General features: G+C 42.5%; 1 protein-coding gene and 1 pseudogene across 1 annotated transcript; one reads left to right on the forward strand and one right to left on the reverse strand.

Annotated features, from left to right (window-relative positions):
- Positions 1–27,928, forward strand: part of LOC141338195 (uncharacterized) — a 103,881-nt pseudogene that overhangs the window by 50,751 nt on the left and 25,202 nt on the right.
- LOC141338900 (uncharacterized) lies at positions 97–27,844 on the reverse strand. Its single transcript, XM_073844514.1, has 5 exons — positions 27,755–27,844; positions 24,744–25,172; positions 6,221–6,544; positions 5,865–5,971; positions 97–166 (listed from the first exon to the last, which is right to left on the reverse strand). The coding sequence occupies exons 1-5, from the start codon at positions 27,842–27,844 to the stop codon at positions 97–99; spliced, it is 1,020 nt and encodes a 339-aa protein (XP_073700615.1).

The following is a 27,928-nucleotide window of genomic DNA, read 5'->3' on the forward strand; positions in this document are numbered from 1 at the left end:
GAGGGGTCCGAGCTCGGCCTTTGGCCCGAACCCAATAGCGCTCCCCCAAAGTGCAAAATAACTGCAGGACAGCAGCCAGGTGGCCCCCCAAAAAGCTTAACTTGAGCTGGAGGGATGCTGGACGATTAGCGGCGGGGAAGCGCGGGAGGAGCTGCTGCGGGCACTGCTAGGGAAGGAAAAGCAAAGAGAACCTTATGTGGGGTGGCATTTAGGGGGAATGAAGAATGGCGTTTTCTTGGGGGTGGGTACTACTGTGGCGTAGGGGAAACATGCTAGGTGCTCTAGGATGTGTGGGCTTTGCTGCGCTAAAGGGGACTGAGCGGGGGCTGCCGCGTGAAAGGGGGAATAAGCGGGGCGCTCTAGACAGAGCGGGCATTGTTGCGGCATGGGGAAATAAGCAGGGCGTTCTAGTGTGAGCGGGTACTGCTGCGTGAAAGGGGGAATAAGCGGGGCGCTCTAGTCAGAGCGGGCATTGCTGCGGCATGGGGAAATAAGTGGGGCGCTCTAGTCAGAGCGGGCATTGCTGCAGCGTGGGAAAGTAAGCAGGGGCTGCGGCGAGAGCGGGCATTGCAGTGCGTGCGGGCACTGCTGTGGCATGGGGGAATAAGCGGGGCGCTCTAGCGAGAGCGGGCATTGCTGCGGCATGGGGGAATAAGCGGGGCGCTCTAGTGAGAGCGGGCAATGCAGCGGCGTGGGGAAACGAGCAGGGGCTGCGGTGAGAGCGGGCATTGCAGTGCGTAAAGGGAATGAGCGGGGCGTTCTAGAATGAGCAGGCGTTGCTGCGGCATGGGGGGAGCGAGCGGGGTGGCTTTAGCATGAGCGGGCGTTGCTGTTCTGTAAGGGGAATAAGCGGGGGCTTGAACAGGAGCCATGCGATGTTGAGCGTGACGGGAAAAGCGGGGCGAGCACTGCTGTGCATAAGGGGGGCTCCAGCGGGGGCGCGCATTGCTGCGTGTATAGGGGATAAGCGGGGGCTTGAACAGGAGCCATGCGATGTTGAGCGTGACGGGAAAAGCGGGGCGAGCACTGCTGTGCGTAAGGGGGGCTCCAGCGGGGGCGCGCATTGCTGCGTGTATAGGGGATAAGCGGGGGCTTGAACAGGAGCCATGCGATGTTGAGCGTGATGGGAAAAGCGGGGCGAGCACTGCTGTGCGTAAGGGGGGCTCCAGCGGGGGCGTGCATTGCTGCGCGTATAGGGGGATAAGCGGGGGCTTGAACAGGAGCCATGCGATGTTGAGCGTGACGGGAAAAGCGGGGCGAGCACTGCTGTGCGTAAGGGGGGCTCCAGCGGGGGCGTGCATTGCTGCGCGTATAGGGGATAAGCGGGGGCTTGAACAGGAGCCATGCGATGTTGAGCGTGACGGGAAAAGCGGGGCGAGCACTGTTGTGCGTAAGGGGGGCTCCAGCGGGGGCGCGCATTGCTGCGCGTAGGGGAATAAGCTGGGGTTTTAACGAAGGCAGGATGTCCCAAGGAAAAGGGACGCAGAGGGGGTGGTTGAAGCGGCTAGAGATGGCGTGGACAGGGGTGGGCTGGCGGTAGAACGGGTTGGCCGATTAGGGTTTGGTGTGTTTCCCTGATAAAAGAGCGATCTGCTCGAATGTAGCTCTTGAAAGCTTCAGATGACCAGCGGCCGAGCGCTTGGATCTGCTGTTGGGAGAGACCTTTTTTGGGCGGCTGTAGTTGCTGCGCCTATGCGAAATGAATGGCTGGAGAAGTTATCGGCTGGGGTACCAAGAGAGAAGCAAGACAGACTTCAGGTGCTTTTGGAACCAGAAGCGTGTGGCAGGGAGGTTGGCATCATCAGTAAAGAGGGGTCAGAGGGGAGGGAGGATTGGGATTTCCTGTGGCAAAGGAAGGCTAGGAGGGTTTGGAATGGTTGGAGGGGAGTTTGGAGGTTAAAAATATAAATGAAATGGCCCTTCTTTATTTGGTCTGTCTTGCTTTGTTTAATAAAGTAAGAGATGGTATCGCCGTCTAGCACGGTTAGGTCGGAGATGGTGGGGTGAATGGCTGGGTTAAAACTGGATGTAATGGCGAGCTCAGAGCATCTGAGGAAACCGAAAAAAGCCAGGATGAACGTGGCGTCCAGTGTGCGGGCAGTGTGGATGGAATGGTAGCCTTTGCGGAGGGAGGAGATGCATTTGGTCAAAATATTTAAAGTGATAGGTTGTCTGGGGTCTGGGCGGTTGGGCTGGGTTTTTTGGATGCCTTTGATGAGAAGGGAGGTCTGGGAATTAGCTATATGAGGGGAAGGTGAGCCGTGAAACAGTTTATGAAAAAACTGAATACCGCTAAGGTATGCTTTGATGGAGCTAGCTTGGAGGTTTTTATGGGAATTGAGGTGGGAGATAAATGAGGTGACAGTGAGCAGGGAAAAATCGGGGAAAGGTAAGCTGTAGGCGGCATGGAAAGTTTTAAAGCATTTCCAAGCTGTAAGGTAGGATTGGAGAGTCCTGAGGGAGACTGCTTGGAGAATGGAGTCGATGGATGCTTCGAGAAGAGGCCTTAGGGGGAGGGTTATGGGAATATCAGTTCTGAATAAGGAGGGACTGGGGTTGGGAGCGGGTCCGCTTCTGGAGCCAGCGATCTGAATTTCTGAAAAACAAAACGAGAGAGAGAGTCAGCGATTTGATTCTTTGACCCGGGGATGTGTTTTGCAGTTATGATAAATTGGTCACGAGCTGAAATCCAAATCAAACATCTGAGCAAAGGCATGAGTACGGGGGAGTGGGAACGGCCTTTGTTAATGCAGTGCACGGTAGCTGCGTTGTCGTATTGGACGACGATGCTGGTGGCGGACCATTCTTTGCCCCATAGGGAAGCTGCGGCCACTAATGGGTAAAGCTCAAATAGTGCTGAGGATGATAGCTGGAGGGGTAAATTTGCCAACTCTGGGGGCCAGGTAGAAGCGAACCAGCGGCCCCGGAGGAAACCTCCAAAGCCGACGGAGAGGACAGCGTCGGTATATAATTCGATATCAATTGGGGAAGAAACCAAATTGCTGTAAAAGAATGATAGCTGTTCCACTGTTTAAGGAAGGAAATCCATAAGCTGAGCTCCTTGCAGCAAGAATCAGTTATGGAAATGCGGTCCTCAAGGGCGTGGGCGGAGGAGGAGAGGGAGAGGAGATGGGAGATAAAGGGGCGACCTTGTGGGATGATGCGCATCGCGGTATTTAGATGACCCAGAATGGATAGCAGCTCGCGTTTTGTACAGCTACAATTTGTTAACAAAGTGGAAGCTACTAGAATTGTTCTGTCAATCTTTTCTTTGGGCAGGGAAGCCAGGAATTTTTGGGAATCTAAATTGATGCCCAAAAATTCGATGGAAGTGCTAGGACCCTCGGTTTTGTCTTGGGCGAGGGGAATCCCGAGCTCTGAGAAAAGCTTTGGGATGTCAAGAGGTGTGCGGCTGGGACGGAATCTGGTGGTGAGATGATTAAGAAATCGTCTAAAAGATGAATCAGACAGGGTAAACTGTAATTGTTGGAGAGGATCCAGCAAATTGCCTCCGACGGCGTGTCGAAGATTTTTTTTTTTTTTTTTTGGATTGCTTTTGCAACCAAATGTGAGGCGGACGGCGAAATAGAATTCGTTTTTACAGCAAATGCCAAATAAGTGCCAGAAATCTGGGTGGATGGGCATAACTTTGAAAGCAGAAGTAATATCGACTTTGGCCAACCAAGCGCCGCGACCTGCTTTTTTAATCAAGGTAGTGGCTTGGTCGACGTCGTGATAGTGAAGAGAAAACTCTTTGAGTGGAATGAGGCTGTTAATGCTAGGGAATGGGGAATTATGCGGAGATAAAAGATCAATTATGAGGCGTTTTTGCCTGAGAATTTTCTGGTGGCAACGCCGATGGGGCTGACTCGATAGATGCTAAAGGGAGGAACAGAAAAGGGGCCTATCATGAAATTTGAGTCTATTTCTTTTTAATTAGGCCGTCCACTATTTCGGGTTCGGTGAGAGCGGAGTGGAGATTTGGGCAGATGAGGTTTTGGGAGGGGAGGCTCAGGACGCCGGGGTGGAATCCATGTGTGAGACCTGCTAGTATCTGGGTCCTGATGGAGTTGGAAACTGGGGGAGGTTCCTGCGCTAAAGCGTTTGGCGGGGCTGGAAGGGGTGTGGCTGAGGCCAATGAGAAGGGAGGACGGGCCTGAGGAGGACGGAAAGTGGCTACCGGGACCGGTAGTGGCGGTAAACCTGAGCTGCGGCCGTCTCCTGGGACGGAAAAGAAGGGGGGAAAGAGAGGGGGAATGGCGTGCGTCGGAGCCTGCGAGGGTAGAGGCATGCTCGCGCTGGGGACGGCTCCTGGGGCGGAGGAAACAGAAGGGAAGAGAGGGGGAATGGGGAGCGCCGGTGCTTGTGGCATGAGCGGGGGAATGCTCGTGCTATGAGCGGAAGGCGGTGCTGCGGGCCATGAGAAGGGGAGAGAAAGGAGGGGCAAGGGTTGCGGACGGGAATCGGCTGCTGGAGTGGGCGAGCTCGTGCTGCTGCTTGTGGAGGCGATGGCCGGCTCTCTGACAGCATGAGCAGCGAGCTCCCGCTTCGAGGATCGAGCGGGATGGGCGTGGCTGGAGACTGCGGTGTCCGGGGCGTGGCCCAAGCTCGGTGACGGCCTTCTGCTGCGTCCTGACGTGGAGTAGGGGGCTCTGCGGCCCGAGCGCGCTCTGCCTGAGGCCCTTGCAGAGCTCGGCTACGGTCCATTTTCCCTTGGCTGGGGCGCAGGAGAAGGCTAGAAGCGTAAGAAGACGCTGGGGAAGATGCCCGACGTCTGGAAGATGGTGGAGACGGCGTAAGCTGGCGTCTCGGAGCAGTGTTGTTTTTTGACAACCATCTTAGATTTAGTCTTATGGACTAAAATGCTTGTTAGTTTTAGTCCAATTTTAGTCGACGAAAGCCAAAAAAGTTTTATTCTAGTTTTAGTCTAAAAAGGGGAAAAAGTCTTTTAACAAATTAATGTAGGTCGGTAAGTATTTTGCTGTTGGGTAGTGTCACTTGTAAGTTCTGAAAATAGCAGATCTAGTTCAACACAATGTGAGCTTCCGGATCGACTATTTTCACCAATAATTGCAATAAGGAATGTTTTAAAACATAAAAGACAAACAAGGATGGAATGCTAAAACGGCTTGCCATACTAGTATGGCAAAGAGTATTTAATGCTAAAACGGCTTGCCATAGCGGCATCAAAACGTTTAAGGTTTTGATTGGCATGCACAATAAGCAGAAATGTCATGCATTTTAAACTTCTGACGGACCACCCGTCTCATCAACGAAAACTCACGCACGTCTCGTCATGTTTTAGTCATCAACGAGCCATTTTTATCTCGTCATCGTCTCGTTATCGTCATGAAAAGTGGCGTCAACGAAACGATTTCGCCATCGTTGACTAAAACAACACTGCTCGGAGTGCGAGCAGCAGCGGTGCGTGAGGGCCTGCGGCCCCGTGATGCAGCGGCGGGCTCGATTAGTGGATCCTGCGGAGCGCTGGTGGCCTGAGCGGCGACCTGGATGAAGGCTGGATGAGCTGCAGGTTTGTATGTATCAGAGGAATAATCCTCGGAGGACGAGTGAATCTCGGACATGTTGCGGCGATTGGGAGTGCCAATGCTGGAATCAGAGATAGCTGAAGGTAGGACTGCTTGGTTATTTAAAGGGACTGTAGTAATGGGATAGGGAGAGTGATTGGATAGGGAGTGATTGCTGATGATGAATTGGCCGTGTTAATTATCTGCGCGAGCTCCTCCTAAAATTTGTTAATGAAACATCACTTAAAAATACAGTTCATGTGTGAAACCTCATGTGGTATTGAAGTGCAACTTTTTTTTCTAAAACTCTTTCCACAGTGACCACATATAAAAGACTTCTCTCCAGAGTGAACTCTCGTGTGGCTGTTAAGGTTTCTTTTTCGGTTGAAACTTCTTCCACATTGCTGGCAGGTGAAAGGCTTCTCTCCTGTATGTATTCTTATGTGTTTGTCAAAGTGTCGTTTTTGACAGAAACTCTTTCCACACTCAGAGCATGTGTAGGGATTCTCTCTATGAGTTCTCATATGGACTTCAAGGTTTTTATGTTGATCAAAACTCATTCCACACTGATCACACGTGTAAGACTGATCTCCATTGTGAATTCTCATGGGTCTGATAAAGCTTCCTTTTTGAGTGAAACTTACTCCACACTGTTGACAGGTGAAAAGGCTCTTTCTAGTGTGAATTGTCATGTGGGAATTAAGGCTTCCTTTACGGTTGAAACTCTTTCCACACTGTTGGCAGGTAAAAGGCTTCTCTCCAGTGTGAACACTCATGTGGGCTCCAAGGTGTCCAAGTTGAGTGAAACTCTTTCCACACTGTTGGCAGGTGTAAGGTTTCTCTCCAGTGTGAGTTACAACATGTCTTTTAAGATTCAGTTTCTGACTGAAATGCTTTCCACATTGTTGGCAGGCATAAGGTTTCTCTCCAGTGTGAATTCTCATGTGGGCTCCAAGGTGTCCAGGTTGAGTGAAACTCTTTCCACACTGTTGGCATGTGTATGGCTTCTCTCCTGTCTTTTTAATCTGTGAAAAACTAAAAGATTTTTCTGCATTTATGAAATTGTAATCTTCATACTCTTTCATTTCATTCAGTACTTCACTCTCCACTTTTAGTGTCATCAGGACTAAGGTGAAAAAAAAAGTTAACCCCAGTTTAATAGCACAAAATATCAGACATCAAAACATTCAAACATGTGAAGTGTTAGAAGTAACGTACAACTACATCATATATCCACTAATCAACTGCAAGAGATGTTGCATGTTGTGTTTCAGTAAATACACAGGCAAACATAAAAATGAAACATAATTCAGTCAATAATCATGAAAAGTGCTATGGTACATAGTAAAATAGTATTCTAAGGGGTAATGTGCTTTATAAAACCTGTTTTTGCAAAGAAACGAAAGGACACTTTTAGGGGGGGGAAAGGGGCAATGTGACTCCCTTCGGTTATAATTCAATAACTTTCAATTAGAAACTGTTATATGAAAAAAATCTTCATTTGTTTGATATAGGGGAATCAAACTAAACAATTTGCAAAGAGCTGAGACACCTAAATCCTGAATAACAGACTTAAAAAAAAAAAAAATCAAAAAGCGCCTATGTTTATTTAGTTTTTATTGTAATATTTGAAACCTATATAATGTTATTTATAAAGAATTACACTGATATTATGTAGTTTAAATGGTTTTCTATACAATGAAACCATTTTTTTAAATTTCCTCCATTGTGTATAGGGGAACCATTTGAATTTAGGTAGGCCAAATGCAGGCGGAAATCCCCCAAATAGCTGCAGCGCTTAAGGGGTGTGACGAGTCGGCTGCCTCCCCCCTAATTATCATCACCACCCCGTCCCTTATTCGCCGCCCTTCTCCAGGCTCCCGACGGGAGTGGGTGTGTAGGGGAAAGGAGGTGCAAGTAATCGGCTCGGGCTGGCGGCGTGTGATGAGGACACGTGAAGGAAATGAAGCCTCATCACCGCCGCTGTTTAAATCCCAAGCGTGCCTCTCCTCAGGAGACCGGTCTCTCCCCCCGTGCATGCACGCTGGTGTCCTCGCTGGTCCAGGAAGGGGTGAAGATGGAACCAGCGCGGCCGAGGATAAGCCGCTGGACTCGCGGTCCGGCCGAGAACCGCACTACTGATGGCCGACGGGCCAGGATGCCGGGCCGAATTCCCCCAAGAAGCACCGTGAAAGCTCAGAAGGAGGTTGAAGCCGCAGGAGATGCCGCCGCCCCCTAGCACCCCGGTCCCAAGCGGGGGAACGTGTGCGGCCGCCGGACTCCGCCCCTTTCCTGGACCCTTCCCTACCGAACACTGCCCTCCTTCACGATATCCCTTCACACGAGGACACCAGATTCCCCTGTTTATTTTGGACACTATTATTTCCCGTTTGGACACTTTCCCTTTTATTTTCTGTTTAATAAAAGCCTCTCCGAGGCCTGACGCCACACCCACTGTGTCTGTCGTTCGTCCCTCCCGCCACAGGGGTTAAAGATGTTTCTTCACTACCTCATCCCCAAAAGAAGAGCCGGTTGGATTGCAAAACCACTGGTAGGCTTTTCTTAAATAAAGTTTTAAATATGATTCTTTTACTTCATTTCAGTAGTCGATATCAATACAATATATTTCATGATTTTTTCTTCCCCATTTTTTATTACTCAATTCTTCAATTTCTTATCACTACAGTGGAACCTCAGTTGCCAGTCCCACCAGAAATGAAATAATAAATAAATTACCTAACAAGCAAACCACCGTCAGTCAATCAATAAAGATACCTTCAAGATGTGAAGAGCTTCCTACTCCTGATGTGCCAACAAGGCCAGCTCCTCCCAGAGACACCCTGCAAAATGGTAGTGTTTTTTTTTTTTTTATTTAATTAGACCGATTCTATTTATTGGCATTTGTTGGGCATTATGTTGCATGGACTAAGGCTGTGTCTACACTTGGCATTAACATGCAACATGTATTCAGGTGTAGTCCACATACACATTGAAAAGGCAAACACGTTTTGTGATCAGAATGTTAACTGATCATTGTCCAGGTCCAAAGGTAATTGTGGTCATGTTGTGATTGGATCTCATTGTAATGTTAATGCATGTCTGCATTTGCAGGTTGACTTCGCATAAATCCCTGCCAGAAACTAACAATAAAAATTACAATTTTAGATTATATTCTATTAGATGTCTACACCTACCCCAACCCTAACCTACTCCTAATACCCCCAAAAATGTAATTATTGTTGTACAGTGTGACAAAGAAATTTTGCTATATTGATGTGCACAAGCCCAGTAGCCTTAGCTGTGTCCCTTCTAGCCTTAACCACATACATAGAAAGTGTGAACACCCAATCATGTGCCTTCAAACACAGATAAACTGCAATTAACTTATCATGAATAAATGATAAAATTCTCTTTTCTGTCAAAGGCTAGTGGATACAAAGCCACAGCTCTGCACAGATGACCTCAGAATCAAAAGGTGTGTTCTACTTGAAGCGGCACTGCACATTCTGATTGGCGTATAGCATCAAAGCTCTCAGTCTGTGCATCTATAAAAAGTCATCAGCAGCAGTGTCTCTACTAATAGTGAAACTTTAAGTTAAATCTTTTCTTCAGGAACAGTAGCGTTGTTCCTGTAGTTCCGTAGTTTTTAAGTTGTCAATCGTCACAACCTTAGCGTGTATGTTAATGTGTGTGCAAAACTATATGTGTGTAAGGGAGAGAGAGTGGGAGAAACAGTATGTGCTTTCCGTACATAATACAATGTAATTTTGTGGCCAAAAAAAAGGAAATAATCTTCTTTTTTTTTTATCCTTTTGTTTACTGTATTTATTTGGCCAGTGTCATTGTGGGTTTTGGTTATCTTGCTGTTGTAGGCTGTAATGACTTTTGTAGTAACTGAAATTGTGTGGCGAAATGATATAGACATGTAAAGCGGTCCAGAGCTGCCTGGAACTATATTCGCCTTGTTTTCCGTCTGTCTGTCTAAACTTCATTATTAACTGTGTGAAGTCCGCTCTCAAGGGCTCAAGCGTCGTAACAAGGTCTAAAACTACGTTTTGTAATTAGCAACGTAGGTGGTACATGAGCTGCGTAACAAATAATTCCCACTCACAATATCATTTTAAGGACAAAAAAGGGCTGAATGCCAAGACGTATATCATCTGATAGATGTCTTGAGGTGTGGTAATAAGTAGTAGTATAAGTATAAAAATTTGTATAAGCGGAAAAATTGACTTCGGTCTGTTAAATTCGTAGAAAATAATGCACACCTCCAATTCAACGTCGTCAATTATTCCTTACACAATCAGTACTACCAGTACTTTTTAAAGTATTGTGTCATAATTATGGGACTTCATTTTACAGAGGCAGTAATGAGGTCCAATCCAGGAATCCAACAAGCTAAAGTGGAGGACATAGTGGCTGACACCTTAAAACATGCTCCAGCAAGGTGTCAGAATGTAAGCTTCTTTTTTAGTTTGATCTTCAGGGTCCTAAAATGTTATTTTCAAGGAATGAAATGTGCTTAAATTTTGATTATGATGTTTGTAAGGATGTTAGTGATTTTATTTCATGGTTAGGCTAAGCTTTTAACCAATAAATAAGGAAATAATTAAATTAAAATGAAATTATTGTGAATCATTCCAAAATGTTTACATTCAAAGGTTTATTGCCAACAACAACCATTTTAGGATTATTTGTTGTTTGGTCATAGTGACTTGAGACCTGGTTTTGGTGCTAAAATGCTAAATGACATACCTGTAGAGCAAAATGAGGCAGTCCTAAAATTGGGACTGACAAGCCCATTGTTTTTACAACTGCATTTTAGTCTAAATGTCTATTATGTCATTAGTAATATTTATAATTTATATAATTGCTTGTAACTGATCATCCTGCACTTGCTAAACTATATCCAAATGTTACAGTTTAAAAGTAAATGCACATTGCTATGCTAAAATAGGGAAGGGCTCCTTCCCTATTTTAACATAAATGTAACATTAACGGCCCCATCATACAGCCGGCGCGATGCAAGTGTTTTTTTGCAAGTTTTTAGCCCTACACATTTTCAAGTTTAGAGACAGGTTGTAGCAAATAACTCCTTAGGAGCATTATCGCCACCTACTGTCCTGGGTATAAAATTAAATTTACTTAGGTGAAGAGTATGTTTCATATGTTCCCCAACTGTGACTAGCAACTGCATGCATGCAATTTATGATCATAACTCCAAATCTATATATTCAGTTATCCTGTTCTTTGTGAATCTGCATATGTAGCTAAAGTAATATTTTTTTTTTGCCTAATAGCTAATGAGGTAATACTGGTTCAAATCAATCCCTTAATTAATATTTGTTCCATATACTGCTTATCTAGATAAAATAATTTAATTTACTTTTATTCACACAAAAAATAGTTTGTTTATTTTTAACAATATACAGAATAATGCAGCCTAAAATAAAGATTGTGAAAGCTTCATACACTGCATGAAGGAGATCCTATAATAGTTGTAAATTAATTTATTGTAAACTATACTTTATTATTATAAATGATTAATATAATATTATAAATATGATAGGTTCATTATAAAAATGTGTTGCTTGTGTCAGACAGCCAGCTTAAATTATATTGATTTATCAGATTCTTACCTTTCTTTAAAAAAAAAAAAAGGTCAGCCAGTTACTTGTCATAGTCATTATTGTGCTTTTAGCCCAACTTTAATATATTCTTCAATCATAAACAAATAAGTTCTCTGCCGTGCTCTCATTCTCTGGTTTTAAACTACTGATTCAGTCTATCTGGTATAAATTGCCAACAAATGTTTTGTTTGTTTTAAATGTGAAATTCATTGTATGAAAACTAAAACATACTTTTCTTTTTCAGCAGCAGGACCAGAGAAAGGCTGTACAGCTGCAAAATGATGATGAGACACTCCTCCTTTTTGAAGATTAAGATTTTTAGTTACATACAATCAAAATTTAATGAGATTTAATGAGTTTATCAAAATAAAAAAAAGAATGCAAATTTTTCTAAATTAAAATTTTGTAAATAAAAACTGTAAATATGTTTATGATCATCACTTGATATTTCCACACACACACACACACACACACACACACACACACACACATACATAACCTACTAAATAAATAATTAATTAATTAATAAAGTATTTGAGTCTGTGTGTATATTATTGTTTTGTTTATAAATCATAATAAAGAATAGTTCATCTGAAATGTGGTAAATGTATTGGCTTAGTATGTGAACAAATTAACACTGAATAAATGAATAAAGTGTGTTAGGTATTTTTTTAATATATTTTTTACAGCTGTCATGAGTAATATGAATTGTGTTTTACTTTTACTTAGTGTACTTTTTGTTAATATTTTTTAAAATGGGTGAGTTCACTGGGTGCATTGTGCATTTAAAGGCTGGGACGGACAATGTCTAATTTCAAGGCAGACAGCTGGAAACACGGAGCGTCACTGTGGAGGATGCTGGCGGAAACATTCGACTGCACTTGTGGGAAACACACTTGGTGTCGTGTTTTTTGGAAAGACTTATAAATTCTGCAACTTAAGCACGAGGGAGTTTAATGGTGAGTTTTTTCTGACCACCACACGTCAGACGACCTATATATGTATAATTCCTCTATGATTTTTTCCCCCCGGAGGAAACAACCAGCTAAGATTGATCAGTACCATGACATTAAAAAAGCAGCATGGAGTATTTCTTATAGTAATTTGTACTTTTACTTGAGTACTTTTTAACACCAGTACTTATACTTGTAAATGAGTACAATTTCAGCAATGTAACGGTACTTGTAATTGAGTATACATTTTCAGTACAACATATCAGTGTGCAAACACGACTTTTATCGTTTATTTTCATGCATCTATTTTTTTTATATTCTTGTAATGTGACATCATAAAGCTGTGCCGCACTCCTGCATTTGTTGTTTCCAATAGAGAAAGGTTTGTGTTTTTTTAAATATTCTAAATCAATGCAAACTGTTCATTTACTGTACACGTTTTTTCAAAGTACTTAAAGTAAATGAATAAATCTTAATTATAATGTTGTAATAATTTATTTAATGTTATTTTTGTGAGTAAGGTGCATCCTCAAACTAATAATAGAAATGAGAATGAGTACATTGTTCAAGTACGTGAAAGAAGAGAGAAACCGAATCCGAGTCAACTGAACCGAATCATTCGTAAAATGATTCAGTGATTCGAAGCGCTCCAGTCAGCTCATGATGACGACAAAATGTTAGTCTCCAGTAGCCAGACCTTTAGACTGACGGCTGAAGGTCTGGAATTCATGGTGGCTTTCACTGGCCAAGGCCCGCCCATAAGGCCGTTTGACTGACATGTCAAACAACCAATCACAGTTCGTTTCGTTCAGCATCACGTTTCGGTGCGTGGAAATGTCCCAACAACAACAGGCTGGAATGCAACAAGTCAGTCATTGAAATAAAAGTGACACTCACATCTCCCAGAAATCCAAATTCAGCTAATCAGATGACGACTTCTACATTCCTGAAGTGTTTCCAGTTATTTGAACCATATGCATCAGATGTTTAGCCAAAATGTAGACATGTAAACTAGGGGTGTAACGATACACCAAAGGCACGATTCAGTTCGGTTCACGGTTTTGGAGCCACGGTTCGGTTTGGTTCGGTTCCTGTTTGCTGTGGGATTAGGGTTGATGTCATCTTAACAGCAATGCTAAGGAACAATAGATTCACTTAATAACAAGAACAACTAAACTTTTTCTTTATTAACTTTGCCAACCCATTTTAGTACAGTCAGGATACCTGACTGAGTTAGTTAAAAATCTACTTGTCCGGGGCAAAAAATGCCTTTTTTGCTGTAAATTAATCCATTCTGAAGCAATAGTCTCATCTCTACTCTATGAGGTCTTACTTTAATCTGAATATTTGTGATATTTGCCTTAAATTGATTTCTAGGACACTTTTTAACTTTATTTTCATAACCTTACTAACTGTATGTGTCATCATTCACATCAAATTCTTAAATTTTATCATCAAATTAGAATAATTAGACTCTGTATGGTTGCACAAATTAAATCAGTATCAACAAACTCCATCTTTCCATTGCACAGTAAAAACCAGGCCTGCAATGAAATTGACATTTAACTGTATTTACTTAGACTGTTTAATGAAGATAAGAGGTTCCAAAAAATGCATTTACACAGTAAAATTGCAAATACATAAATAATGTAATAAGATTAATGTTATACTTTTTTTAAACATAAGCATCTAAAATATTGGAAAAATTCAATACCTTTTAAATATAAAATCGAACCACCAATAGGTGGCAGTAGTCACTGTCTTAATGAGCGAGTCACGGATTCAACCATAGATGGATTCAACCAGTTCGTTCACTGACTCGATTCATTAAAAAAAATGCTAAATCATTCAGTACTGAAATACCGCTGTGTTGCTCGGAGATTCACGGAGGTTCTGCTGTTGCTTAGAACTATTTTCGTTTGCAAAAATGGTTAATGATGTGTCTAAAATGTAAGTCAGTTAATATTAACTAGTAGTTTATTGAACTACTGTTGTATAAAATCAATGTCACTCACGTTTGCAATCGTAATGGTGCTTTCCTACCGCAGTATGTTTGTTCATGCTTGTTTCTTTGTGTATACTGTTGAGCCTGTTAGTGTTGATTTTCTGTGAGTCAGATAGCCTGCACGAGCTTGATACTTGATACTGTCCGTTTTCAGTCATCTTAAGAAATAAAATCAGAATTATGCTCACGAAAGTTTCGTTGCTGCGCTAGTTATTGTTTGTAATTAATGTTTTAATCAGGGTACTTGTCCGGTCGGGCAAGTAAAATCCCCTTTCACTTGCCCTTTCACAAAATCCACTTGGCCCGGACAAGCGTTAATGTCAAGAACTGAGTAACGTTAGTAACCGAGTGTGATCGCTCACTCAAGTCACATGACATGACATGCACTTGGAAAATACTAACTTTAGAATATAATATTTAGAACAAAATTTAGAACAAAGGCTCATCATTACTAATACAATTTAGTCAAATGTGATAAAATAAAAATGAACAACGTCAATTCAGTCAATAGCATTATGAAACAAACAATGAAAATGAGGGAAAACAGCAATAATAAACTGTCAATTCAAGCAAAATAAAATAACAGCATGGTAAGACTACATTAAGGAGAATATCAGTAATGAACAACAACGTCAAATTAATAAACAGCCAAATGAAAATAGAATAAAACTATACAAACCATAATGCATTAGAAGTGCTTAATGAACTAAGTCCATGTTGAAAGTCTTCAGACCCTTTTAAAAGACCCAATACTATCACAGGAACGGAGATATTCATTATATTACTGTCAAAGTCTCTCTATCAATATAAAATACGCCAAACCATGAATGTATCACAGCTACATTTATGACCTTTGAGGCAAAAAAAAATGCGTGAAAATCAACTCGGTATTCCGTGAGGTATGATTAATTAAATGAGTTGACAGTTCATTACACCTGCCACACAGATTACACTGAGCGGAGCGGGTGACCGGTCCCAGATGGCGGCCCCACGTCTCGTCAGCGCCAGTAGGGAGTATCGGTCGATGCGGCGTCTACTCTCTATATGTCAATGGGTTGTAGACTCCGTCTCAATCCTTTCACCAATATCTAATATATTTAACTATATTAAGTCCACGCAGAAAAAAAAATATTTTTTTAAATATACATTTTAAATATACAAAACTTACAACATGAGAAAATACAACATTAGCTGTACAAATACTAGAAATGTGTACCTTGGATATTATACAATTTGCATATATACAAAACACACATTTCCAACTCTGTAGAATGGCCTATAAGTTTTTTTTTCTTTCATATTTTGATAATAACAAGACCCTGTAATGGACAGTCTGAGGTGAGAGGATCCATATGCAGCATTTTATTAACAAATGACAAAAACTGAACAAACACTAAACAAACACTAAATTTAAACCCACTGTTAAATAATCCACTTTACTCCTCACTAAATTAATCTGCCATTAAAATTAATAATTTAATTAAATGTCAAACTCTAAAAATAGTAACTTGCTGCCACCTACTGGCTGTTTTACTTACTTACTCGTATACTCACTATATTCAAACTCTATATATTTACAACATCTATATGATAGTTTTAAGAAATTACATGTTTAGCTATCTAAACAAATAAATCATTGTGTTTATCAAATACACGTGCCTCTGTAACTGCTAACCTCATAGTTAAGTCACTTGCAGCTGCGCGCGCATAGTGGTTGCAGAAAAACACCGGAAAAATATTTATTTCTGTTCCTTTTGATGTCAAAATGTGAATGCAAATCATTTTTATACAACACTGTCGTCAAAGACGCCATTTGAAGCTAAACGCAGATGTTTAAATGGACATACTATGAAAACTGCTTACTTTACTTTTAAACCATGAATTTGATTTAAACAATAGGTCTATATAATATTCACATGTTGTTAACAGGGGGCATATTGTATTAGCCCTACAGTTACAGCATGATATATTATTTAAACCCATTACTATTAACATTTTTACATAACATTTATTTATTTTAATCTTACAATTCAGCCTTTTTTTGCAAACGCAAGTTTATATCTTCTAATTCGGATTTTACAACTTGATTTAAAAAAAAGAAATAAAGAAAGAAATAGTGAGTTCCCCTTCAGTCGTTTCACTACGACGTTACATGGGATCTCGCTTGAGAGATCGATCATCTCTGAGCAGTATTAAAAAGGCCAATTGAAAATTGGCGAGTGGACGTGCGTGCCAACCACGCCCCCATACATACGGGTATATAAGATGGCGGCGCGCATCACTCAGTTAGACTTTTGCTTTCAGAGCCCTTTTGCTTGAGCCTGTCTTAAAACTTTTTTGAAAAACCCTACGTTCCTGAGCTCTTCTCCGCTGACGTGCCGCCATCTAAAAGAGCTATATCTAAAAGAGTGTCTTTGGCAGCCTAACATCCCGCCGCCGGTGGCCCCGCCTGCCCGTCTCCGAGGGCGCCCCCCTGCGGCTAGTAGGACAGCTCCAGCTCCCGCCGAGGTTCACGAAGCCAGGATGGCTATCCGACGCAGAGCCGGCCGCAGGAGAGCGGCACTGCCCGCCTCTCAGGGACCAGCCAAGAAAACCCCTCGCAAGAAACCTGCGAAACGTCCCTGATGCGGGCAACCCAGAGGTGGTGGAGATTGCTCTTCGGGGGACAGTGACATCGACTTCCCCACTCCCGGTGGAGGGCCAGGAACTTCTGTGCACAATAACATCGCCGCCGGCCTACGGGTCGCCGGTACCCACATTTTCACAGAAAGAGCAAATTTCCCCACCTCTGGGGCCTCTGCCCCGAGTTCCCTTCTCGAGCAGAACTTACACTCCTCGGCATCGGACTCGGAGCCTGATTTCGCCAGCACGTGAACCAGGGAATAAGGTAAGCGTTGCTTCTTGCAGCCTGACTCTCCCCCAGAACCTGATGTTCTCTGGGGTCAGTTACCTACCCCCGGCCCCATTAGGCTGCCCCACTGGGTCACGTTGGTCAATGTTCCCTTGATACCGTTAGCGAGCCGGTTGAAGGCGTGGCTTCAGCTCCCCAACCCCTCGCTGTGGTTGATACGGACGGTACGTCTCGGCTATGCGATTCAATTCGCCAGGCGTCCGCCCAGGTACAGAGGTGTCCATTTCAATACTGTCCGGTCGGACACGCATGCTGTTGTCCTGCGTGCGGAGGTTGCAGTCCTACTGGCGAAGGACGCAATCGAGCCAGTCCCTCCAGCCAAGATGAGGTCAGGGTTCTACAGTCCCTACTTCATCGTGCCCAAAAAGAGCGGTGGGTTAAGACCCATCCTGGACCTCAGAGCTCTAAATCGGTCCCTGGCCAATCTCGACGACTGGCTACTCGTAGTTCACTCGCGAGACCTATTGTGCGAGCAGAGGGACCTGGTGCTTCGGCACCTCAGCCATCTGGGCCTTCAGGTCAACCGAGAGAAGAGCAAACTCTCCCCAGTGCAGAGGATCTCTTTTCTCGGTGTGGAGCTGGACTCGGTCAATATGACAGCCCACCTCACAAACGAGCGTGCGCAGTCAGTGCTGAGACGTCTGGACTTATTCAGACACAAGACAGCGGTCCCTCTCAAGACTTTTCAGAGGCTCCTGGGGCATATGGCAGCCGCGGCCCTGGGCTTGCTTCATATGAGACCGCTTCAGCACTGGTTACACGATCGAGTCCCAAGACAGGCATGGCACCGTGGCACACTTCGGATTGGCGTGTCGCCGCCTTTTCAGTCCGTGGTCAGACCCTGTCTTCCTTCGGGCCGGAGTTCCCTTGCGGCAGGTTTCCAGGCATGTCATGGTGTACACCGATGCCTCCACCACGGGTTGGGGTGCTGTATGCCACGGGCAAGCAGTCTCGGGTTCCTGGACAGGACCTCAGCTGCAGTGGCACATCAATTGCCTCGAGTTGTTGACCGTGCTTCTGGCCCTCCGTCGCTTCCGATCGACGCTGCGCCAGAAGCACGTGCTTGTTTACACCGACAGCCCCGCGACTGTGGCGTATATCAATTGCCAGGGCGGCCTTCGCTCACCTCGCATGTCACAACTCGCCCGCCGTCTACTCCTTTGGAGTCAAACGTGGCTGAAATCGCTACGTGCCATTCACATCCCAGGGGAACTCAACCGTGCAGCAGATCAGCTCTCACGGCAGTCCACCCACCCTGGAGAATGGCGACTCCACCCCGAGACAGTCCAGCTGATTTGGAGTCGCTTCGGCCAGGCTCAGATAGATCTGTTCGCCTCCCCCGAAACCTCCCACTGCCAGCTCTTTTTCTCTCTGACCCAGGCTCCCCTCGGCAGAGACGCCCTGGCACACAGCTGGCCTCCGGGGCTCAAGTACACCTTTCCCCCAGTGAGCCTCCTTGCACAGACCCTGTGCAAGATCCGGGAAGACGAGGAGAAGGTCTTGCTGGTCGCGCCATATTGGCCCACCCGGACCTGGTTTCCAGAACTCATTTCCCTCGTGGCAGCCCCTCCCTGGAAAATCCCCTTAAGGAAAGACCTTCTTTCTCGGGGGATGGGCACGATTTGGCACCCGCGCCCCGACCTGTGGAACCTGCATGTCTGGCTCCTGGACGGGACGCGTCAGACCTCGCTGGCCTTCCCCAGGCCGTGAGAAACACCATCATTCAGTCCCGAGCCCCCTCTACAAGGCAGGCTTACGCTCTGAGGTGGGGTCTGTTCATTGACTGGTGCTTCTCTCGAGCGGAGGACCCAAAGAGATGCACGATTGCAGTAGTGCTTTCCTTCCTGCAAGAGAAGTTGGAGCGCATGCTGTTCCCTTCGACTCTCAAAGTCTACGTTGCTGCTATCGCAGCGTATCATGATGCAGTGGATGGAACATCCCTGGGTAAGCACCCACTGGTCGTGAGGTTCCTTAGAGGTGCCAGGAGACTTAATCCACCCAGATCGCACCTCATACCCTCTTGGGATCTCTCCGTCGCCCTCCATGGCCTATGGGACGCCCCATTCGAGCCACTTGCGTCAATTCAGCTGAAATTTCTGTCTCTTAAGACAGTGCTCCTGACTGCTCTGGCCTTCATCAAGAGGGTAGGGGACCTACAAGCCTTCTCTGTCAACGAAACTTGCCTTGAGTTCGGCCCTCAGATTCTCACGTCATCTTGAGACCCAGGCCCGGTTATGTGCCCAAGGTTCCCACCACGCCCTTCCGCGATCAGGTGGTGAACCTGCAAGCTCTGCCCCCGGAGGAGGCAGACCTGGCTTCTGCGCTGCTCTGCCCTGTTTGTGCTCTGCGTACTTACGTAGACCGTACTCGGCACTTCAGGCGCACCGAGCAGCTCTTTGTCTGCTTCGGAGGTCAGCAGAAAGGGAGTGCTGTCTCCAAACAGAGGCTGGCCCATTGGGTGGTAGAAGCCATCTCCCTATCTTAATTATATCAGGGAGAGCCATGCCCCTTAGGTGTTCATGCCCACTCCACTAGGAGTGTTGCCTCATCCTATGCGTTGGCTCATGGCGCCTCACTAGCGGACATCTGTAGAGCTGCGGGCTGGGTTCCTCCTTCAGGGAACGAGGGTTACCTTCATAACCTACACGTTTTCTGCTGCCAGATGAGCTTTACCCATAAAAAAACATAATCTCTGTTTTGGATCTGTAAGACTATCCCACTATCTAAGGTCAATTTTGTTGAATAACAGTGCTTATTGATGGGTGACAAGCTCTTGTAATGAGCTGAGGACATTTTAAAAATAACATCTAATCAAGGCTTAGACTACAGAAAGAACATTGATGCGAACCATCAAACAACATTTTTAATGAAAAAGAAAAAAAAATCAATTTAGAAATCTGCAACCGCAGCATGAAAAAAATTAACGTCATTTAAAACTATCCATTACACTATAAGCATTACTTTTTCAATTCTGTACTGCACTGGAAAATGCAAACAGTGATTGTGTCATGCTAGGCGTAGAATTTCTTAACTTCTAGTGTAAGGGATGAGTTTTATAAACAGGTCTTTCATTTTCTATGGTACCCTGCAATGTATGTGGCTCCTTGCACTTCCTCATCGACCTAAAACACCTACACCTCAGGATAACCTCCCTGTTTTTCACACTCGACACTGAACATTGCATAACAAAAATATTATTATACATACCATATTAAATACATACCTCCTTTGACTACTCTTATCTGTTTTAAACTACTACTGAGTCTACAAATTGACAAAGGCGAGTATAAAAATAACATTAACGGTATCACGTTAGCTAAACCATGCTAATTTATGGTTCGTGACTTACCTTCGTAATTAAAGATGTAATTTTTGTGGAAGAACTTATATCCTTTGTTGAGTTTTGAGTGTGGAGCGGCTGCATGAAGGTCCACGAGACGAAAACATCCGCTGATGTAAATGCTGGTAAATTATTCAAAGAGGTTGTGAAAGTTAGCGCGCCTGACTCCATTTCGCCGGAAGTATCTTTACACAACTATCACTGCAACAGATGTGCGTTCGAACGTTCGTGAAAAAGGCCTATTAGTTAATTCATGAATATGAATTATATGAATTGTTAAGTTATCTTTTTAACAACCTTTTTATAAACATGCAAGTTCCCTGGTCCAATTATACAGAGTGATTTTAGTTGATATGAATTATTTTGAAGTAATCTTTTTTTACAACGTTTTTACAAACAAACAAGTTTTCTGGTCAACATTTGTAGCAATGAATAATAATGCTGGTCACCTTGATCATTTAATGTCCCATTCCCACTGATCCCCTCTGATTGTGGGATGTTGTCAGTTGGCTGCTTCGGTTCGGAGCTTTCGGCTTTCTGTGTCAGATCCATCTGTCTGTTGGAGATCCAACATAGCCTCTGCACATTCTGACCGTCTTTGTTGGTCTTCCTTGAGCTTCATCCTCTTATCTCGTTTAAGAGACGCCTCTGATTTTGGTTTAGTTTTTGGTACCCTATGTTGACCGCCGTAGCCCAATCTACCGACTCAACATCACCCAAAGCGCTTAGGCAGCCTAAAAAGCTCCAATGAAGTCCACATTAGACTACCGGTAACTTAATATTCATTACTAAGTAAATGAGCATTTAAGACAACCTTATGCTATATGAACACAGACACAAAAAACAAGTTGGCTAACTAACATAGCTCCGACGAAGTGGAGGCTGCAGACACGGGCGTTAATAGACTCTGATCCTCCCGACCAAAGTATAGGAGGAAGTTCCAACGTAATTGAGTCTAAGCAGAATGTGAGAGCAAGACCTTACAGAAAAAACATGAATTTCACATATATTTTATATAAAATATGCAACCAAACATAAAAAAGGAATAATCTGAAAAAAAAAAAAACAAGCCTTGTGCATGACGGAATAATATTTAGAGATTTTTAGTTGATTTGATAACTTTATCTAAAACTGTGTCAGAGTTTAATGAATTTAAGTGGGTACAGTATATTAAACATACCAAAATACAGTTTCAGTACTGTATATAAAAACAAAGGATTATTCTGAAAAAAACAAGCCTTGCCTTTTCGAATGAGATAAAGATGTGTTATTTTAGTAGCAGTGTATATATATATTAAGCAATGGGCCGACTCACGTTGTACAGTGGCCCACAGGAAAAACACATCATGCAAGCGCTAAAAACCCATCATATGTGTAAAATGTAAAAATGTAAAAATAATTGATATACAGTACCCTCTACTAATATTGGCACCCTTAGTAAATGTGAGCAAAGGTGACTGTGAAAATAAATCTGCATCGTTTATCCTTTAGATCTATAATTTAAAAAATTCACAAAATTCGAACCTTTCATTGAAGTAAAACGATGGGGGGAAAATGGGGGGGGGATATTATCCAAAATTATTGGCACCCCTAGAAATTTGTATATTCCATTAATTTATATATATATATATTTTTAGCACACCTAGGAGTGGCTAGAAGTATAAAATTGTCCAGTCATGACTTTCTGTTCCACAGTATTATAAATGTAGAGAAACACAAAAGCCAAATGCCCTTAACAAGATGTCAAACCAAAGAATGTAGTTTTGATGTGCAGAACAAGTTTTTTCACAAAATAGAAGGTGGCTGTAAGAAAAGAGCTAAAGCATTGAAAATCCCCATTCCCACCATCAGGGCAATAATTAAGAGGTTCCAATCAACTAAAGAAGTTATAAATCTGCCTAAAAGAGGATGTGTGTCTATATCATCCTAATACACAATAAGGAGGACAGTTTGAGTGGCCAAAGACTCTCCAAGGATCACAGTTGGAGAATTGCAGAGAATTGTTGGGTCTTGGGGTCAGAAAGCCTAAACTAAAACTATCAAACAGCCCCTACATCACCACATGTTGTTCCAGAGGGTTTCAAGAAAAAATCCTCCTGGCTTACCCAAAAACAAACTCCAACGTATTCACTTGTCAGACATGATAGGAACTTCAAACAGGACTGGCTTCTATGATCAGATGAAACTAAAAAATGAGCTTTTTTTGCAGTTTACCCTCCAGATGGTTTTGGTGCAGACAGGGATAGAAAGTACCCCATGCCCACGATTAAAAATACTGCTGGGTCTTTAATGTTGTGGACCTATTTTTCTGTAGGTCCTGTACATCTTGTTTAGATACATGGCTTCATGAATTTTATCAAATACCAGCAAATAAAAAAACAAAACCTGACTGCCTCTGTTAGAAATCTTATAATGGGCCAAGGTTGCATCTTCCAGCAGGACGATGATCCAAAACAAACATCAATATCAACACAAAATTGTGTCACTGAGCACAGAATAAAGCTTCTACCATGGCCGTCCCAGTTCCCTGACCTGCACCTTGTATAGTAACTGAAGAGAAGCACCACCAACATGAAGCTGGGAAGAGAGAAATTCTGGAGAATCTATAGATTCTGTTTGAAGGAATGGCCTCTGATCTCTGGTCAGGTGTTCTCCAAACTCATTAGACATTGTAAGAGAAAACTCAGAACTGTATCTTGGGGAAATGACGTTGCTATAATTGGGTGCCAATAATAGTGGCCAATGTGAACTAGAGAAAAACATTTATTTCATAGTGAGATTTCACCCTTTGGTTCTATTGATTTACTTCAATGACAGGTTAGAATTTTGTGAATTTTTTGAATGAAAGATCAAAAGGATAAATTATGCAGATTTATTTTCACATCCACTTTTGCTCATATTTACCAAGGATGACAATATCAGTGAAGGGCACTGTATATAAAAATCTGACCAGCCCACATTAAAGAAAATAGTCCGGCCCCTGTGGCATTAACCAGAATTCCATGCCTATATCCAGCTGGAATTCAAACAGCCCCCCCCCCCCCCCTTAAATTCACTCCCCAGATTTTGTACCTCCCCCCGCCCACTAAATAGGCCTATGTATATATATATTTCAATGTTCAATATTACAATTGTCTGTGGCAGAGGTCGCGTTAACCGAAAATTCTCCGTCATTGACGGAATATTTTTAGCAATGACGGAACAATCTGAAGGCCGTCCGTCACTTTGACAGATTACACTGAGGGTGATCTATTGTAAATTGTAGCTGTAATTCCCACCCCTGTCCAGTTGGTGGCAAGTGCGCTCCAGTGTGGCAGCAGAGAACTGGATCAGAACAAAAACTTAATTGTCACAAGTCTTTTGTTATGCGTTTGATTATGCACAGGCGACTACACAGAAGCTACAACGATATATCAAGCCACATTAAGGAGTGCCAAAACGGTATTTATTGCTTGAATTTCCTAATAAAATCGACAGAATTTGAAATTTGAGACTTTGTTATATTGCAATTTATTGGATGGGAGGCGCACTATGTACTGGGTCAGTATTGTTCAGTTATTAGCTGAAAACGGCATAGACCAAAAGATCGACTGAGATTTACAAATTGATATTGGTAATAAATATATTATATAATTTTAATATATTAAAATAGCTGTCACTGTGGGGTGTGGTGTTATACATGAAAAGTTACACAGTCTCATCTGTACATCTGTACTCTACAAAATAAATGCATAAGCCTATATCATCCTGTTGGTTCATAATTAAAAATGAAAATGTGAACAAAAATAAATGCAATTAAATGTGTTATTATAGTTAAAATATGAAAATTAAAATGACGGGTAATGATTGATTATGACGGAATTTTTCCGACCCTGTCCGTCAAAATGACGGAAAATGTTAAAGTCTAACGCAACCTCTGGTCTGTGGTACATGTTTTCTAACACTAGTCAGAAGCAATGCTCCTAATTTTACTTTATGCTGAAAAATACAAAGACAATAAAGGCTTTTAATTCAATTCCATTTAAAAGCTTTATTTAGTTGGCTTTCAACTATGAAAGGTAAAATTATTTTTCTTATGCAAATACATCAGTTGACCACAAATGTTGTTAATAAAAAGTAAAGACAAAGTATTTACAAAAAAATAACATTTAATAATGACTCAAACAAAATGATTTTTAACTACTTAAAGTAAAAGTGAAAACTAATGAGATTAATCTCTCTCCTTCTAATTTACCAGTAGTGATGAGTATTTATATACAGTACATGCCAGACCAGTATGTGTAAATCTGCCAGAGATATTCTGCATGACTGTGTATAGCAGATGATTGAATAAAATTCTTCTTATGTGCAGTGCAATGATATGGTTATTTTCCAGGGTGGATCCTCTCATGTATTTTCAGATCTGATGACTGACTAAATCTCTTGTTGCAGTGTGAGCATTTATAAGGTTTCTCTCCAGTGTGGATCATCTCATGTATTTTCAAATGTCCTGACTGATGAAATCTCTTGTTGCAGTGTGAACACTCATAAGGTTTCTCTCCAGTGTGGATCCTCTCATGTCTTTTTAGACATGCTGATTGATTAAATCTCTTGTTGCAGTGTGAACACTCATAAGGTTTCTCTCCAGTGTGGATCCTCTCATGTACTTTCAAATGTACTGACTGACGAAATCTCTTGTTGCAGTGTGAACACTCATAAGGTTTCTCTCCATTGTGGATCCTCTCATGTATTTTCAGAGATGCTGACTGATTAAATCTCTTGTTGCAGTGTGAACACTCAAAAGGTTTCTCTCCAGTGTGGCTCCTCTCATGTGTTTTCAAATTTACTGACTAAATCTCTTGTTGCAGTGTGAACACATTAGGTTTCTCTCCAGTGTGGATCCTCTCATGTAATTTCAGAGATGCTGAATAACTAAATCTCTTTTGCAGTGTGAACACTTATAAGGTTTCTCTCCAGTGTGGCTCCTCTCATGTCTTTTTAGACATGCCGATTGATTAAATCTCTTGTTGCAATGTAAACACTCATAAGGTTTCTCTCCAGTGTGAATCCTCTCGTGTATTTTCAAATGTACTGACTGACTAAATCTCTTTTTGCAGTGTGAGCATTTATAAGGTTTCTCTCCAGTGTGGTTCATCTCATGTGTTTTCAAACGTACTGACCGACTAAATCTCTTGTTGCAATGTAAACACTCATAAGGTTTCTCTCCAGTGTGGATCCTCTCGTGTATTTTCAGGTCTCCTGACCGACAAAATTTCTTGTTGCAGTGTGAGCATTCATAAGATTTCTCTCTAGTGTGGATCAACTTATGCAGTTTTAAATAAGTTACTGAAGTAGAAATCTTTTCACACTTATAACACATGGATTCTCTCACACCAGTATTTATATTCTCATATACTTGCAAGCTCTGTAGATGCCAAAAATTCTTACCACACAAATGGCATGAATGTGGCTTCACCTTTGTATGAACTTTCAAGTGATTTCTCAGACCTGAAGCTGCTAAATACACTTTACCACACTGATCACATGTGTACTGCTTCTCTCTAGTGTGGATGTTCATGTGCTCCTTAAGGCTTGATGAGCGTGAAAAACTCTTCCCACATTGATCACAAGCAAATGTTTTTTCTTCAGTATGAATTTTCATGTGGCGCTCAAGATCTGTTTTTCTTTTGAAACTCTTTCCACACTGAGTGCAGGTGGAACATTTCTCTGCTCTTCTTTAAATCTTTCTGTTTGGCTTGAGAGCAACTCAAAGGTCTTTCTCCAGTTTTGAAATGATTTTTCTCCTCAACTTGACTTGATTCTTCATTCTCCTCTCTTTCTTTAATCAACTCTGAAATAAAAGTAAGAAGGGTTAATTTTCAGTAACTTGTTATAAGATGAAAAACATGAAAAACAAACATTTGAGAGCAGTGCCAATAAGTCCTACAGATGGTGGCGCCAGAAGCAGATTGGTAGAAATGGTGTTGGGGATATCAATAACAAAGATAATTTAAAAGGGCATATGATGCGGTTTCCTTTGGAGTGTTACAAGCTGTTTGTGCATTAGATAAGGTTTGTGAAGCTGCAAAGCTTAAAGTCTCAAAACCAAAGAGATATTTATTATAAAAGTTGAAGGTCCCATATTGTCAAAATCTAAATTTTCTGGGTTTTTTTCATGATAACTGAGGTCTAGGGGCTATGTAACTACCATATAAGTTTCAAAACATTAAATCCACAGTAAACTGCACACAGCCTGCTTAAAGTAGCTGTTCCTTTTCACAAGACGCAGTGACTTCTGTAAAAATGTGACGTCCGATCTACTCAGTCACCACCTTTAGTCACCACCTCGAATACCAACCACCGTCCCACCCTCCTTTTGTCAAACCCCGACAACATTGCATCCATTTCATTGCTAAGCAACAACAACACAAAAACAAGTATGAAAACCTTGTTCAGTCTATAGATGTCAAAACTACATCATTGCACAGACTTTCGAACAACGACCAGTGTTACGTCAACTTCAGCCTCTTTCACACAGCCATTCCGGAAAATACACGGATGTGTTCTAGAGTCCTGCGCAGGACTGTTTTCTTTATTCCGCTCCCGCCGGAGTGTATTACACTCCTGCCCGCTCCCGCAATATGTATTTCCACTCCCCCCTGCACCCGCAAAACTTTATTATTTAAATAAAGTTATAAAATATATATATATATAAAAGAATTTATTCCCGCACGATAATAGAGATGCATTGATTTTGTGTCTTCTCCCGTCCCGCAGGGAAAAAAAAGTATTTGTATTGCTATTATTCAAGAGATTCATGTTTTTTTCTTTCCCTGGCCTGCAGGTATTCTGACACACTGTTAGGGAAGATGAAGAGTAGCCTGGGCTACCGTGCATTTCTTTAGACTTCAAGTACTTAGATTTTGGCTATTGGAGTATTCCGTAGGCTTGATTGGTCCTGGTGTAAATGTGCAGAAAGCATGTCTGAAAGTAGCTAGCCTATGAGAACACAGAAAGACAAAACACACAATACATTTGAATATAATTTCGTTTTTTATCAAAAATGTTGCACCATCACACGGCACAAAAGTAGACTGCTTTGCAAAAAAATACAATGATAAACTACATGAAAACAGCAGTTTTGCAATTATTAACCAAACCCAGATGTCACAGGTATTCTGTTTGAAAAAATGCAAATAAGAATAAAAACATTCAGACTTAGGCAGCCTGCTCAATAACACTGTCTTCAACACGCCTCTTGACCTACTGTAATTAACAAATGGCAACGAAAACAAAACTAATAAATAAAATAAAATAAACAACGTTAACGAATTCACTTAACAAATGAATCACTTTGCAATTCTATGTTTTATTAAAAAATTTCGTGAGGAGCTGTACAGATAATTACCAAGGCCAATTTACCATCAGCAATCAAATTCCCTATCCAAGCACTACAAGAGAATCCCTTTAAATAGCCAAGCAATCTTATCTCCATCATCTCTAGTTTTCAGCATTGGCAATCCAAATCGCCGCAAATATGTCCGAGATTGAAATGTCCTCCGGGGATTATTCCACGAATACC

Source organism: Garra rufa, chromosome 7, assembly GCF_049309525.1.
Source record: "Garra rufa chromosome 7, GarRuf1.0, whole genome shotgun sequence".
Taxonomy (NCBI): domain Eukaryota; kingdom Metazoa; phylum Chordata; class Actinopteri; order Cypriniformes; family Cyprinidae; genus Garra; species Garra rufa.

What these genes read in the sequence shown, in the direction of transcription:
- LOC141338900 (XM_073844514.1), bottom strand. Translation starts at nt 27,844, where the DNA reads ATGATGGAGATAAGATTGCTTGGCTATTTAAAGGGATTCTCTTGTAGT. An exon ending in CTGATGGTAAATTGGCCTTG is followed by an intron (nt 25,173 to 27,754) that starts GTAATTATCTGT and finishes AAAACACATGAG; the next exon opens with AGGAGCCACACTGGAGAGAA. An exon ending in AGAGTTCACTCTGGAGAGAA is followed by an intron (nt 167 to 5,864) that starts GTCTTTTATATG and finishes TTCCTTCCCTAG; the next exon opens with CAGTGCCCGCAGCAGCTCCT.